At 54.7% G+C, this 15,253-nt stretch overlaps 2 protein-coding genes across 2 annotated transcripts; one reads left to right on the top strand and one right to left on the bottom strand.

Annotated features, from left to right (window-relative positions):
* Nucleotides 1-1,088: 1,088 nt before the first annotated feature.
* On the bottom strand, nucleotides 1,089-7,304 carry LOC100232263 (parathyroid hormone/parathyroid hormone-related peptide receptor-like). The gene is made up of 12 exons (XM_030256498.4): nucleotides 7,166-7,304; nucleotides 6,120-6,225; nucleotides 5,383-5,735; nucleotides 5,114-5,208; nucleotides 4,594-4,771; nucleotides 4,119-4,272; nucleotides 3,890-3,950; nucleotides 3,272-3,338; nucleotides 2,898-2,996; nucleotides 2,500-2,637; nucleotides 2,367-2,408; nucleotides 1,089-2,130 (listed from the first exon to the last, which is right to left on the bottom strand). The coding sequence occupies exons 1-12, from the start codon at nucleotides 7,241-7,243 to the stop codon at nucleotides 1,792-1,794; spliced, it is 1,710 nt and encodes a 569-aa protein (XP_030112358.4). The 5' UTR covers nucleotides 7,244-7,304; the 3' UTR covers nucleotides 1,089-1,791.
* A 2,811-nt stretch (nucleotides 7,305-10,115) lies between these two features.
* LOC100220758 (myosin light chain, embryonic) lies at nucleotides 10,116-15,105 on the top strand. The gene is made up of 7 exons (XM_012571053.5): nucleotides 10,116-10,248; nucleotides 11,087-11,114; nucleotides 11,664-11,813; nucleotides 12,314-12,487; nucleotides 12,902-12,979; nucleotides 13,721-13,764; nucleotides 14,882-15,105. The coding sequence occupies exons 1-6, from the start codon at nucleotides 10,162-10,164 to the stop codon at nucleotides 13,747-13,749; spliced, it is 546 nt and encodes a 181-aa protein (XP_012426507.1). The 5' UTR covers nucleotides 10,116-10,161; the 3' UTR covers nucleotides 13,750-13,764; nucleotides 14,882-15,105.
* The last annotated feature ends 148 nt before the right edge of the window (nucleotides 15,106-15,253 follow it).

Raw genomic sequence — 15,253 nt, forward strand, 5'->3', positions numbered from 1 at the left:
ATAGTTCCTGTGGTTTTTCTTAGTATCTTTCACTCCAAAAGGTTTCACAAACCCTGTTTGAACTTCAAGGTCTCCTGGGGAATAAATTTTCCTCCACTTATAAGAGGAAAAGATACAGCCTGGGACATGTGGGTCATCATCCCAGCTTTTCGTGGGGTCATGGGCATATCTGGCTCAGCAGCCCCAAGAGCTGACTGACACCTGAACTGACTACAGTTCAGACACCACGTGATTATTTGGGCCCCCTCAGAAACCGGCTCTGATCTGCTGGAGTTTTTTAAAACAGTTTCCAGAATTCCCTCTCCACAGTCTGGGCAGGAATTGTTGCCCTGGTTTGAGCTCTGCACATTCAGTGTGAAGACAAGGGTGTTTCAGGGCAGACTGGCAGGGCTTTACAAGCTGTTGTGTTCCCCTTCTCACCCTGAAGGTTCATTGCTGCAATTAAAGATTGGAGTTTCAAAACAAAATGTAAAAATAGCCCCATAGTCTGAGTGCCATCTGCTCTCTCCCTTCCCGGATCCCAGCCCGCTGCTACTGGGAACCAGCCCCCTTTGAGGATTATGCTGGGGCTTCTCCCTTTCTTGTTAACACTTCCCTCTGCTCCTTGTAGGATTATTGGAATTCCTCACCCCTCTCCCACCTACCAGGAGCCTCTTGGCAAGAGAGTGGTCAAATATTGATCAGTGGCAGGGAGCCACAAATGTCAGCTTGCGGGGCTGTGTGAGGTCTGTGGGAGGGCTGGTTCCATGCCCTCGGAACAAGGGAGCAGTGTAAGCAGCATTCCAGCTGCCCTGGGAGGGGATCTGTCCCTGGATCTGTGCTGGTGTCTTCCAAAGAGACAAATTCCTTCCAAGAGATGATTTTAAAACTGCATCCTCGAGCCCTTCCCTTGCCTGACACGGCTCCTGGCTGTTTGTCCCTCGAGTTCCCTGTGACTTACTTTGCACCATAGCTTCTCACTGGAAGATAGGGAATGCACACAGTTATTTACTTGCTCCCTGTCTTTAGCAAGAAATTCCTGCCTTGAGGAGCTGTGTGGGAAGAAGATGCTCTGTGTAGCACCAGCATGCTGTTTAATTCATTGCTGTCTACACAGCTCCTTGGGAATGCCTTTTCCCTCAGGAGCTTTCCGAGGCAGTGCAGGGCAGGGAGATGCTGGGGCTCCTGTCCGTGGCAGGGGCAGAGGGAGAGCAGACCTGGCTGGGGCCAGGGTTCCAGCCTTTCCCCCACTGTCGGCTCCGGGCTGGAATGGAAGAGTGGAAACAAGCCAGGCAGACTCTCTTTATTCACTTCTTAGCCTGCAGTGAGCTGACAGGGCCACAACAGTTGCATGCAGGGGCCTTTGTGGTAATGGATGAAGTGCTGGGGATTCAGGTGTTCCCTGCACCCTTCCAGGCCATAAAATTTGTCCTGCCTCCTTCATCCCACCCTGTCCCAGTGCCTCCTGCTCCAGTTTGTGGTTGTGTGTTGGTGTTCACTCCATCCACGAGTGGCAGACGATGAGGGAGGGCAGGGTGAGCTGCAGAGCCGCCCCACGGGCACTCTGTGCTCCCCTGGCTGGACAAGGCCAGAGCTGGTGCTGGGCAGGAGAGTCCGAGGCAGCATCGGGCTCACGGATGGGCTTCACCCGCCCTGGAGAGGTCACCTCCCCCTTGTGGGGTAGGAGTGAGCACGGCGGCATTTCCTGGTGAAGAGGCACGGCTTTGCAAGCACAGAGATCACATCAGTCACTTGCACTGGAGGAGAATGAGGTTTTATGGCTTGGTTTTGGTGGGAAATCCACCCTCCGCTTCACAGCATCGTCTCCAGCTCCTTGCTGGGCTTGGCCTGACATTGAGTCAGCCCCGTCAAATCCACCGTGTTTTCTCCCCAGGCTTTGTGGCTCAGTTCCTGCGCGGGGCAGGGCAGGAGCTGGTCCGAGGCGCCGGGGATGTACCCGGGCAGGTGGGGCCGGGCCGGGAGCAGCAGTCCCTGGGTGCCCCCCGCTGCCCGCCCTGCCAGGCTGGTGCTGCAGCTCTGGGGGGCCTGGGAGCCCTGCCCAGCGCAGCAGCAGCTCCCGGGGCGCGCCTGCTGCCCCAAGCGCAGCGCCAGGAGCCTGCGGAAATGAGCCTTCTTGATCTCGGCCTGCACCTGAGAGAGCAGAGGGGGCTGCTGTGCCCAGAGACAGAAAAACAGCCTTGCCTTGCCCTCCTCCCTTCCCTTTTGCCTCCCTTTCCCTTTTTCCTATTTTTTCCCTCCAAATCCTATTGAGAAGGATGGATCTGCGCGTTTCGCTCTGGCTGTCACAGCCTGGGACTTCAAGTTTGCCTTCCCTGACTCCAAAGGGGCTGGAACAGGGAGCTGAGCTCCTCACTCTCCCCACTTACCTCCCCATTGCAAAAGCAGTAGATAAAAGCCACAAAGAAACCCTGCCAAGAGACCAAAAGACATGGAGTTAGGTCCCTGAGCCTCCCTGGATGAACATCCCTCAATGCTGGGAGCAGTCCCGTGCCAACCCACCTGGGAGGAGTTAAAAAGCATCTCGTAGTGCATTTGGATCTGCCACAGGATCCCGGAGACCTCGGTGTAGGGCATGGCCATGAACACCACGTAGTGGACTCCGAAAAGCGGCATCAGCACCAGCGTGGACTTGAGCAGCTTCCTGAAAGGAGAGACCTGAGCCGTTCCCCAGAGCCTGCTGGGCAGCCCCCGGCCCCGCAGTGCCCGCCTGGGGGTGGGAGCAGGAAGAGCTCAGAGCTCCAGAGCAGGCCTCGGTCCAGCCGAGCTGCCGGAGGAGCTGGCTGCCACCGTCCTGCTACCCTTCCTCCAGCCCTTCCCACACCTCTGCTCCTCCTCCACAATCTCGGGGAGCTGTCCTGGTGAACGGGCAGGACACGAGGCTTTGGTGCTGCCAGCACTTGCCTGTACTGCTGCCGGGGATCTGGCTTGCCCGTGGTGGTCTCCCAGAGCTTGGAGGCCAACACCCGGACAATGTTGAGGAAGAGGAAGAAGTTCACCTGCCAACAGACACCCAGGGTGGTGATGGTGCCCACTGTGAGCTGGGCTCTGCCTGAGGAGCCCTTGGGGACACAGGCAGCTCTGGGTGAGGTGCAGGGACATGGCAGTGATGCTGTGGTCACAGCGGGAGGGACCAGAGGCCCTGGATCCCTCTGGGATCCTGGGTGACAGAGGGGCCAGGACGAAACTCCAGTGACCACAGGCAAACAGCTCTGGTTTCTATCAATCCTCTTTCCCTAAAAGGAATTGGGAGGTTCATCCACAGGATTCTTACCACTACTGCAGCCAGGATGGGGACCTGATAAATCCATTTCATGTTCCCTGCACTGAGGTCCCAGCACCTGAGAAGACCAGTAAAGAAACTCCTTGGAGAAACCTGACACCAGTGGGAAGGATGGCTCCCTGTACCCCCAACCACCACAGCACCCCCAGCTCCCACTCTCCACCCACTTGGTGGGCTTTATGTAAATCTGGAGCTGTAGCTACAAGCATTTGTAGTCATCATGATGGGGCAAAGCAGGTTTAAATGATCATTTATGTTCCTGAGGGCTCCTTGGCCACCTCATCCCAAACTCCTGTTGTTCATATGATGGCCTTTCTCCTTTTAAAAAGCCTCGCTCCAGAATGTGCCCTTTAGCGTCCATCTCTGTGCTGTTTATTGATCAATTTATGCTGCAAACCTGCATCCACCGTCCTCCCAAACGCAGAACAAAATCACTATCGCTCTGCATTACTGACAATTCTATGAACAAGCCTTGAATGTGTGTTCCCTCCTGTTGTTCTTTTTGGACAAGTTTCATTTCCAAAAAGCTCTGGTGCCCACAGATACTTTGCTGGCATTTGCAGCCACTCTTCCCCTCCCAAAGGCCCTGGCGAAGGTGGGTGTACATACTGTGTGTCTGCCAGCGAGGCCCTGACGCTGGCCCAGATGGACACAAACACAGCAGGGAGACCTAAAAGGGCAGGGACAGAGTGAGGAGCAGGGTTGAAGCATCACCTTTGCAGACCAAACCAGTTCCTGCATCCCACTGCCCTTCCCTGGGCACTCGGTGCTGCTTAGCCGTGGCCACAGCTCCTGGCTGCTCTGCGGGACCACGGCCGGGGCTGGGGTCTGTGCTCACCCCAGCCGATGATGATGAGGACCCACAGGTAGTTCTTGTTGGAGAGGAAGGCCATGAAGATCAGGCTGTGCAGGTAGAGACCTTCCACCAAGATCCAGTAGTGGTTGGTGGCCAGAAAATAGAGGAAGAGAGTCACCACCACCTTGCAGCCAACCTGTGGGCACATGGAGATGCCTGTGTCAAGCTGGTCCCCAAAAGCAAAATCTGGTGGCTTTTGCTTTCTGGTCACCAAAACTCAGCTGTGCCCCGTGTTCTCCTTGCAGGGACCTGCATCTCCTCTGGGATATTCACCATCTTCCTTCCCATAGGGCAGGTATTCCCTGTACACAGGCCAAGGTACTCTGTGGCTCTGGTCTCTAGTGTGGCACCAGGACAGGGAGGAGCTGGGCAGAGCAGCACAGCCCTAGGGAGGATCCCAAGCACATCCCCTTGCATCAGGACTCCTAAATCCCCCTTTACCCCATCCACCACTTACCAGGTGGCCCCGTTGTCCTGGCAAGGGACCCCTGAAATCATCCTCCCGCATCCTGTCGGCGTCGCTGGGCACCGTGCCCGAGTAGAGCACCATGTCCTTGAGGAAGATGCTGAGGGCCCGGCAGATGAAGGAGGTGAAGAGGTGCACGTGGATGTAATTCCGTGTGCAGTGCAGGCGCCTGTGGAGAAGGGATGTGACACGAACCAAACCCCAGCTGCCCAACCAACTCACCACACTTGGGCTCAGGGAATGGGGGCTCTCAGAGTGGGCTGTGGGGTGTCTGGGCACAGAAACCAGATCTGGGAGCAGGTGGGGTGCCCACACTGTCCAAGAGCAGGATGGAGCAGATCAGGAGCTGGTCACTGCGGGTGTTCAGGGCTTTGGGAAATTGGCTGATGTTTGTGCTGGGTCTGGGGTTGTTCCCATTCCTTTGGGGGCTGCCCCCTCCCCAGGCTCATGAGTGTGGACAATGGGATGAGTTCCTGTTCTCCACATGGGAGGGGCTTTGGCCTCTCCTTACTTGAAGTAGGAGAGGATGCAGACAGCGACAATAAGGGAGGCCAGGGAGATGGAGTAGCCCACGGTGTACATGAGGTGCAGGCGGTCAAACACCTCCTGGAAGAGAAGGACTGAGGTCCACCTCCCTGCCAGAGCACAGGGGGAGCACGACTGGTTTGAGGAGCAGAGAGGGAAGAGCCCCTGCCCCCAGCACTTCCCCGGGCCTTTGCTTCATCCGCCCCTGGCCCCCATCCACGCCCCTTGCCCAGCACCTCTGACAAACAAGGTCACCTTCTGGTGGCTCCGGCTCTCAGAGGAGAAGAGCGGGGCACACTCCGTGTAGTTGGCCCAGGTCTTGTTGATGCTGAGAGCCATGGCCCAGGTCCCATAGGCACTGCAGTACCTGTAGGCGTGACCTGGGAACAGCAACGAGCACTGTGGCAGCAGCAGGACCCGTGGGAAGCCCAGACTTGTCCCTGCTCCGTGGATTGTCACCAGGGTGAGGTCGCTCTCTGCCCAGGTACAAGGCTTGCCTTTGTGGTTGAAGTCGTAGATGTAGTCGGGGCAGGGCACTGACACTTCCTGGCTGGGGGAGCCCCTTGGCCAGCAGATGATCCCATCCCACTCTGGAGGGCAGCCGGGGTCTGGCCAAAGAGCAAAGACACATCTCACATCTCCAGTCAGGGCCTCAGCATAACCTCTGGCTTCCCCAGGTGTGTGCTGGACCAGGGGGAGGAAAACACTGCCTCAGATCCCCCTGGGCTGCAGGGGGCCAGGGAAGGGGACACATCCCACCTCTTCCAGATGGGGCAAAGCCCCTTCACAGCTCTCGTTTGTGGTGTACATGGAGCTGTCTGGAAAATGCTGGAGCCGGTGCTGGCTGCACTCAGAGCACAGATGGTGCCATGAGCTCCACAAACCCCCGGGAGCTGGGTGTCCTCAGCCCCATCCTGCCCCAACAGAGAGGACAGCATTCCCCACAGTGTAACCAGCTCCACCAGGGCTGGCTCACAGGGGAGGGACAATACCTTTGATCTTCTCCAGCTGGGCCTTTATGTCCCTCTGACACTTTTCCTTAGCCTCCACCAGGAGATAGATCTGCTCTTCTTTCGTGAGAACATCATCGGGATCGATCTGCCCAGACAAAACCCAAGTGACACCCCCTTGACTCAAGTCATGGCAAGGCTATGCTCTCCCAACCCTCTCCAGGAGAGTCAGGTTTGGGTGCCTTTGGGTAGATTCAACAACACAGGGAAGAAAAAAGCTCTTCCTGCATTCCTGTTCTCATTTTTCCCTCTTCCAAGGCTGATGCTGATTCCAAGCCCCTTCCCACCCTCTCTGTGGTCATTTCTGCTCATGGTTTTGTGCAGAAATCAGTGGCCTGTTGGGCTCCTGCCCAGCTTCCTGTCACCCACCACCGTCAGTGCTGGGTGTCCCTGTTGCCCATGCTGAGCTCTCCAGGCCAGGTCTGGCACCCCCTGGGTAAAATGCCCGACCAGGGCTCAGCAAAGCAGGCACAGCCCAGTGCCCGGAGCAGACAGTGCAACCCACGGCACCTTCAGCCTCCCCAGCACACCACTTTCCCCAGACTGCCTGCAGTGAGCACAGCCAAACCTGGCCCCAGAGAGGAGATCCAGCACTCCCATCCATGCTCTTCCCCAAAGCAGCATCTGGGTGGATGAATGGGGGGCTGGTCAGGGATGTGAGGCAGGAGTGGGATCCTAGGGGTGCATGAGCAGGACAGGGGCCTGTCTGTGGGGGTCTCAGTGGCTGTGCCCAGCTCTGCCCTCCAGCCCCTCCCGCACTGCCCGTAATCCACGCTCTGCTCCCCCCAGCGCCTCCGAGGCACTGACCCCTGCCCTGGATGTGTCCAAGAAATGGAAAAGCCATCACGCTGCAGTGCCTCCATGGCTGCTGGAAAGCTTTTAGCAGGAGTGGAAGTGCTCTCTCCTCCTGCCCAGCAGTTCTGCGGAGCGGGATGTGAGTCGGGAGCACAGCCAGCCCTGCCCGGGCCAGTGGCAACATTTAAAGGCAGGAGAGGGACGGGAGGAGCCGCGGGGCCACGCAGACTTACCAGAGCCCACGCCGAGCTCAGGAGGCAGCAGCAGAGGAGAGTCACCATGATGCCTTCCACAGGGCCAGATGCCTCCATGGTGCCACCGTGTCACTCGGATGGGGACTTCAGGGACCAGAATCGCTGCCAGTGGAGGAGAGGACTGGTGTGTTCAGCAGGACAGAGCATCTTCTGGGAGCACCTTGCTGGCTGCCAGCCCCACTGAGGTGAGGTGGCAGTGGGGGCACAGCCCGTCCCTGGGGATCGGGGCTGGGTGAGGTCCCTGTCCCTGTGGGATCCCTAGAGGGATCTGCTCAGAGGCTCTCCAGGCAGGGGGGTTTCTCCCCCCACCATGCTTGATCCTATTCTCTCTTTGTGTCTTGCCTGCTTTAAGCAGCTCCAGGAGCGTGTGCAAACAATTCTCGTTTGGATGGAGATGGCAGAGGTTTATTGGCTTAGCCCAAGGTGCTAAAATCCTCTTCATTCAAGGCAGATTCCTCTTCTCTTTTCAGAAACTTCTCTCACTGCCTGGTGGCTCATTTTTCAACTGTCACAGGATTCCCCCACTGCCCCCACGCTCCTAAGTCCCTTCTAGCCCCAGACTGGTCCCAAGTAGCCGGAGGAAGGTGGGGAAAATCCCAGCGAGGTGGCTGGAGGCAGGGAGGCAGAGGGTGCAAGCACGTGAGCAGCACCTCAAGCTGATGCTCCTGCGATGGGATGTCTTTCAGGCAGACTCCAGTTTAACCCCTTTCCTTCTCCGGGGATGGGATTGTTTTGGGGAGATATGCTGGGATCTGTCCTGCTCTCCCAGGCACCCGCAGTGACTTCAGGGCATGTCTGCATTCGATCTCCTCGGGAGAGGGGCTGGAGACTCCATCCTGGGGCAGGGGGGTGAAGGGAGCAGCCACCTGGATGGGGTCTTACACCGTCACTGGGTCAGGTCAGAGCTGGTCTCACTGCAGCTGTCACCATCCCTTGTCACCTGCATCCCCCTGGCATGGCCCCAGGGCTGTCTCCTGCCTTTCAGGGTCATGCTGATGCCCAGCTTGCTCCCACCACCCAGCCAATTCCAACACCTTGTGACCCCCCAGCAGCCCGAGCGTCCCCCTGGGGAAATGGGGCACAAAGAGGGGAGCCCTCTTTCCCCAGGCAGGTTGTCATTAGTGGGATGAGGCTGGAATTCAACAGCCCAGTGCCAAATCCCTGGAACAGCAGCTCCCAGCCTGGGCCCCTCCCCTGACGCATATAATCCATGTCCAGACACAGCTCTTGCTGCCTCTGTGAGTGCCCCAATCCTGCGCAGAGCAGCAGAGCCCCCGGAGCCTTCCCTGGGGTTTTCCTGGCAAGGTAGCTCACTCTGGTCCCAGCCATGAGCCCCCAGTACTGCAGGATAAGGGTCAGAGTCCTGCTGGGCTCCTGGGTGAGGGGAGGCCCAGGGAACACCACAAATCCCAGGGACGGGGCTCAGGAGGGGCTGCTGCTCCTGCTGATGGAATCAGACAGCAAAACAAGCCCCATGAAGGCTATCAGCTGAAAATCAAGGAGGGACTGGGGACATAGTCTGCAGCTGCCTGTCTCCACTGCCTGAGCCATGGCGTGGGTGTGACACCAGCTCTGCCAGCGGCTACTCGGGGTGCTGCACAGGCACAGAGGGCGAGCAAGGGATAAACAGTCAGACTGCACATGAATGTTTTCTGAAGCCTCTGCTGGGTCTAATTTCTGACCCAGAAGCTGCTGGGGAGTGAAGATGGAGTTAAGGTGAGGTTATTTTAGAGTCGATGGATGCTGACTGGGAGGAAGCTCAGGGGCAATTTGATTCTCTTGATTTCCCAGGCAACACCTGACCCAGGCTCTGAGTTCACACTTAGCAAAACATGTTGAGTTTTTTTGCTAAATGACTCGTTATGTTCTAGAGAGCTCTGGAAAGCAATGATTGCAAATGACACCCATCCAGCCCCCTCAGCTCCCCAGTCCCTGCTAGCAATGAGGAGATGATGGCACACAGAGAATTCCCAGCAATTTGTGGCTGCTCCCTTCTCCGGAATGACCCCCGTAACTCCTTCGCCCAGGTGCCCCACACATCTTGTTAGAGTTGATGATTCAGAATATCTCAGTAAAACCCTCAAACCCCATTTTCTGGGATGCTGAATTTCAATGAGTTCTGTGCCTTTGTGAGTCTTCAGCTGGGAGAGGAGGGTGAGAGCAGAAGCATCTCCCACCAGAGCCTGCCCAGCACCTGAAGAGAAGCCAAACGGAGACTCCATCTGCCCTGCAGGTTTTGGAGGTGCTTGGGATGGGTTTGGGTGCTTGCAAAGCTGGGAAAGATTTGCACTGATGCAAATTCAGAATTCAGTTGTGTCTTTGGCCATCATTTCCATTTCCTCATTAGCCACCCTGAGGGAGGTGAGCACCTACACTGGCCTTTTCCAGGGCACAAGCTCAGCCCTGGGGAGAGACTGGGACAAAGCAGACCCTGAGCACGAGGCCAAGGGAGTGTTCAGGGAGTTGTGAGCTCCTTTGAAGCAGCACTTTGTAAATCCTGGTGTTAGAAGGGCTCTGCAGTGCTGGCCCTCGCAGCCTGCCTGCAAACAGGCGCATTTTGCCGTGGGTATCACGGCAGGTTTATCAGCCGTCCTGTTGCTATTTTCTTGCCTGGCCCCCGTGGCCATTTGTGTTTAGGCCTCAATGATCATTTAGCAAGCAGCCCCCATGCAGCCCACCCAGTGCAGGTGCTGGAGGGGGACATGTCCCCCCTTGTACAGCTGGGGGGGGGCGGCTGGTGCCTCCGTGGAGCCAGGAGCCGATGACAATGGGCAATTGTCAAATTGGGGCCCCTCTCGTTTGAGTTTTCTTCCTTTTATAGTAAGTAGCAGTTGCTCCAGCAGCTGGCCTGCCCCTCCAGGGTGAGCACTGGGCTCCGTATATAAGGGAAGGAGCAGCCTTTGCCTTTCATCCCTCCGTTCACTTCCCTCGCTGGGCGGCAGGACTCATCCCGCACCTCCGCAAATCCCAGCGCGATGCCGCTCAAGAAACCGGACCCGAGGAAGGAAGCAGCCAAAGCAGCTCCAGGCTCGGAGCCTGCCTTCGATCCCAAGAGCGTGAAGGTGAGTGAGGAATGAAGACATCACGGTGTTTCTCCGTGCCTGTCATCTGCCAGGCACAGGCGATGCAAAGCGCTCTGCAAATTACATTAGCCAGGCTGGAAGCCAGCCTTGGGAGGGGAAAATTATCCGGTTGTGTGGATGCAGCAGGCTGGGAGTGATGCTGTCCTCGCTAGGGAGAGGTGTCAGTGCTGCCCACCCCACCCTGCCCAGCACTCACTGGAGTGAACCAGGACGCTGCTCCCTAAGCTGTGGCTGCAGAGTTGAACCCCCAGCTCCTGCTGAGACCCCGTGTCAGGGTCAGGAGGGTCAGCTTTTATTGCCTCAGGAGCAATAAAAAGCTTCTCTGCCACCCACTGTCTCCATCCTGAAGTATTTTGTTGCCTGTGTTGCCTCCTCCACATAACAGCATCCTTTATCCAACAGCTCCACAACAGGAACTCACATTTTCCATGATTCCTCAGTATACTTACATGTTTAAGCATGGCACAAGAGTTTCTAAGAGCAGGCTCAGCATGGAGACTGTTTAATCACTTGAACTTGGGATCAGGCCCTAAAATAACATCCTTTCCACCCAAAATAGTCCTGACTGTGGTCTGAGCATCTCTCCTGCCTGCCCACCCCGCTGCTTCCAGCTGTGCTCTCCCCAGGAAAGTCAGCTCCACAGTGAGGGCAGAAGCAGTCGGGGACTCAGCACAGCCAGACCTGGCATAGATACAGGACATGGATACGGCACCCTGCCCCGAGCTTGGGGAGGGAGAGGTCCAGAGAGGAGAGTTCCTTTGCTCTCTTCAGCAGCAATCCATACCTCATGCCCAGCTCTGCTTCCTTCTCTTTACAGATTGAATTCACAGCAGAGCAGATTGAAGGTAAGTGCAGAGTTAGCTTCTCTCAGAGATGGCTTTAGAAATGGGGAATCCTTTTTCCAGGTAGTTTTTCACCACAGACATAAGAGCCGAGGCCCCACACATTAAATCCCCTCTTGGGGGAAAGGCCAACAGGATCCTGGTAAAAGGTATTTTTCATTCATGGTGTGAGACGCAGCCTGGGTCAAAGTCAGGGCTTCTGGTGGGAGGAACAGCCTCTGGCAACACAGGGACAGCCCCAGAGAGTGGAGACCTGAGTGGGAAAGGGGATAAGTACAGATGTCCTGCAGCAAAGCCAGCTGCTGAGGGTGCAGGGATTCAGCACATCACCCAGCTCTGCAGGGGTGACAAAACCTGCCCGAGCAGCCAAGCAACTCTAAGGAGTCTGGCAAACCTCAGGCCGCATTGCGCAAGCTCACTGGGGCTGCCACGCATTCAAGAGGGCACGACATGCATGTGTCCCTTGTCCCTTGTCCCTTCCCTGCCGGCCAGGCACGACTGCTGCTTCCCTGGGGTGGGAATGGGGCGGCTCCGAGCTCTTCTTCCCTGCAGAGTTCAGAGAAGCCTTCGGGCTGTTTGACCGGACACCGGCAGGGATGATGCAGATCAGCTACGGACAGTGCGGGGACGTCCTCCGGGCGCTCGGCCACAACCCCACCAACGCAGAGGTCCTCAAGGTGCTGGGCAAGCCCAAACCAGAAGGTGACAGCAAGCTGGGGACAGGGTGGGACAAGCAATTTCTGTGCTCCCTGTCAGCAAGTAGAGGGTTACATTCCCTGTAGGAAGAACCCTGCAAGGCGAAGGAACTGGGAAGGAAATAATGCAGACAGGCTTCATTCCTGTGTAATTCCTTCATTCTCCTTCCCCATACCATGGATGATGACATGCAGGATAGGCAGTCCTCACACAGGAATGGTGGCAAGTGATGCTTAGCAGGCTTTATTCTGAACTGGTGCAAACTGGTATAACCAGGCCAGTCCCAGTGCGACCACATTACTGTGGTGATAGACGACCCACCTCATGGTTTAGTTTTGGGCCAATATCAGGGGTCTCTGTGCAGTCCCCTGATACTAATACTTCATTCCTCACATGGCTCTTCCAATCTCAAGTCTAATACAATAGTTGAGTTAATCAGGAGACCCTCAGAGGCTGAATTTAGCCCTGTGAAGGTTAATGTCTGACCCCATCTCCTCCTCTTCCAGAAATGAACACAAAGATGCTGGACTTTGAGACCTTCCTCCCCATCCTGCAGCACTTCACTCGCAACAAGGAGCAGGGCACCTTTGAGGACTTTGTGGAAGGGCTGCGTGTCTTCGACAAGGAGGGCAACGGGATGGTCATGGGAGCCGAGCTGCGCCATGTGCTGGTCACGCTGGGTATGGCTGGCCCCGGGGCGGGCTGGGGGCAGCAAGGCATGGGCCGAGCTCTTTCTGGGCAAGTGGCTCGGGTAGCTGCCTGGTCTCACATATCGCGGGGCCCTTTTCACTCTGCTCTTTACAGGCTCTTTTAGGAGTCAAAAGTCCTGAATGTGTGGCCATTTCCACCTCATGCCACAGCTTCATGCATGACTCAGGCAAGAAGGAGACTCCAGAACATCCTCAGTTATCAGACAACAGTTGCAGTGTAGTCCTCTCTCCACCATCACCCACCAGCATTCATCAGTAGTGGCACACAGCTCTTCCCTAATCCCCTTCTCCTCCCTCTGGTGTCTCTGGTTATCTGGAAGAAGGACAGGAAGGTCCTGGCAGGCTGAAAACCCTTCCCCTCACCTCTCCATCCTCCTCCTCCAGGAGAGAAGATGACAGAAAGCGAGGTGGAGCAGCTCATGGCAGGGCAGGAAGATGCCAACGGCTGTATCAACTATGAAGGTAAGAGCAGGAGATTCCCATCGGGGCCATCTCAGACGTGGCTGTCTTGTCTTAGGATGCAAAATGCTTCCTCTGCAAGGGCTCTGTTTGGACTTGATGTTCTTCATGGTCTTTTCTAACCTTAATGATTCCATGATTCTATAACACTGGTGATCACTGGGAGGGAGGTCTGGACCACCCTCCAAAGCCTTTCCAAAAAAGCACTGAGACATGTAACAATGGGTGGGAACAAGGTGGTTGTGCCAGTGATTTCCAGGAAAAGCAGATGAAGACAGCATGTTTCCAAGGAGTTCAGGGCTGTTTTATCCACAGTTTTGGCACTGTTTTGTTGCAATCTATTGAAAATAAACAAAGCCAGCATCTTTCCCAGCAGAGGCTAATTGGGAACATTTGGAGACCTGGATCACTCGCTGCTCCAAGAGGGTGAAAATCTGGAGTAGGAGGTGGTTAAATTTAGGAACCCCTAAAATTGGAGAGCAGTGAGGAAAAGAGGGGACACATTTCCCTTGGCCTCAGAAAAATGGGGATAATGGTACTGGCTCATCTCCAAGGGTTGGCATCACTCTGACCAGGTTGGGGATGGCATGCAAAAAGTGGGAACGGAAAGGGAAATATTAGTCCTGGCACAGCATCCCCTTCATCCCTGGAGCGTCCAGGCGGGGGGTCCCCCCTGCTGCCTCTCCACCTGCTCCTCCCAGCTCACAGCATGTCCTGACCCCTCATGCTCTTATTTCTCCTCAGCTTTTGTCAAGCACATCATGTCTGGCTGAAACAAGAAACTTCAGGTGAGTTCAGTGGCGTCTCCTGCTGTTCACTCCAAAATTGGAAATCCTGCAAGTAACAGCCAGGGGCAGGGAAGCCAACACCCAAACCTGCAGTGGACTAATGCCACAGGAATAATCCCAGCTCTGAAGGCACAAAAGTTACGTTGATGATAAGGAATTTCATTTGTAACTCCTGCCAATTAAAATTTATCAGGACAGCATCACAACTATGATGGTCCTTTGTGGTCTGGGTAATTGGATGGAGTCTCTGCTTGGAAAGAAAGAGGTGGTTTATGGTGCCAGGTTTTTGAACCTGCCAGTAGCTGAGGGGATCAACAGCAGCCACTGGAAATCAATATTTTTAAACATGCATCAGTGAATGACTCAATGCTAAGAAAATATTTAGTACTTAGAGAGGAAATTTCCGAAATGAAAATATCAATATTCCCATTAATGTTACAAAGAATAAGGAAAATGTACCATGGATTTTCTTAAACTTTTTCACATTCCTAAAGATCTGCCTGAGGAAAACAGAGAAACATTGCTAAGGGGATCAGGTTTAGGTTTCTTTGAGGTTGAATTATCCCTCTAAAATGTATTCAATTGAAAAGAAAATCCAAATTGCTGCCTGGCCCCAGCTTCCCCGCCAATTTCTTATTATTTCATTATCTATTTACTTTTCTAAACATTTCTCCTATCCCTCAGCTATGTAAAGGCATGAGGCCAGGGGGTAGGGTGTGGGGGGGTGGGGGGTGGAGAAGTAATAATGACCTTCAGATAGTGCTAAATACACAAATTAAACATTTAAAAATCTCTTCCCTCCCAAAATCTCTTTAAACAGCAGAAGGTTAAAATGCAGACAGACGGAAGTCCGAACTTTGAATGTTCAGCATCCTTTTTATCTCCTTTTTAATCCATTTCTTTCTGGTTCCTGTTCAACAGCTCAGCAATATAGATGGTTGGGTGGGCAAAGGCTGACAGAAGATTTAATTCTTCATATAACTATTTTCATATAAAACTCTTTTAAATGGTGTTGAATTACAGCTTTTGACATTTTGGGTTCATCTGAGAAAGAGTATTCTGAATACTCTCATCCCAAAGATTCTTTGCATTCAGACCTCTCCCACTTGTCTCCCAGGCTCTCAGAAATGCTTGGACCCACCTCAGCACCACGAAGAGCAAGACTCCTCCATGCATGTCCTTTCCCTGGGATGTTTTGCCTAAAGCAAAACACACACCACGTGTGTGTACCTGAGCCTGGTACTCAGTGCATCTGCAACTAGGTTTTAAACCTCAAGTTACTCTTTTCAGGTTTTCCCTGTGACATTTGTCTCATTAAATTTCATTCCTTTCTCCCTTAAATGGTTTGTCTGCCTTGGCTTGGGACTACTTATTGACATAGTGGGTGGAGGAGACCCCTTGGTCTCCATCAGCTCTCAGAGGTAACAGGGTATTTCCACAGAGAGGGGGAAAAGGCAGGGAATGAAAAGGAAGAGTTCAGACTTGTAAG

Source organism: Taeniopygia guttata, chromosome 27, assembly GCF_048771995.1.
Source record: "Taeniopygia guttata chromosome 27, bTaeGut7.mat, whole genome shotgun sequence".
In the NCBI taxonomy this organism is placed as follows: domain Eukaryota; kingdom Metazoa; phylum Chordata; class Aves; order Passeriformes; family Estrildidae; genus Taeniopygia; species Taeniopygia guttata.

What these genes read in the sequence shown, in the direction of transcription:
- LOC100232263 (XM_030256498.4), bottom strand. Translation starts at nt 7,243, where the DNA reads ATGGAGGCATCTGGCCCTGTGGAAGGCATCATGGTGACTCTCCTCTGC. An exon ending in TGAGCTCGGCGTGGGCTCTG is followed by an intron (nt 6,226 to 7,165) that starts GTAAGTCTGCGT and finishes TTGTCTGGGCAG; the next exon opens with ATCGATCCCGATGATGTTCT. An exon ending in ACTGCTTTTGCAATGGGGAG is followed by an intron (nt 2,131 to 2,366) that starts GTAAGTGGGGAG and finishes CTGCTCTCTCAG; the next exon opens with GTGCAGGCCGAGATCAAGAA.
- LOC100220758 (XM_012571053.5), top strand. Translation starts at nt 10,162, where the DNA reads ATGCCGCTCAAGAAACCGGACCCGAGGAAGGAAGCAGCCAAAGCAGCT. An exon ending in GGGCAAGCCCAAACCAGAAG is followed by an intron (nt 11,814 to 12,313) that starts GTGACAGCAAGC and finishes CTCCTCTTCCAG; the next exon opens with AAATGAACACAAAGATGCTG. An exon ending in CCATGTGCTGGTCACGCTGG is followed by an intron (nt 12,488 to 12,901) that starts GTATGGCTGGCC and finishes CTCCTCCTCCAG; the next exon opens with GAGAGAAGATGACAGAAAGC.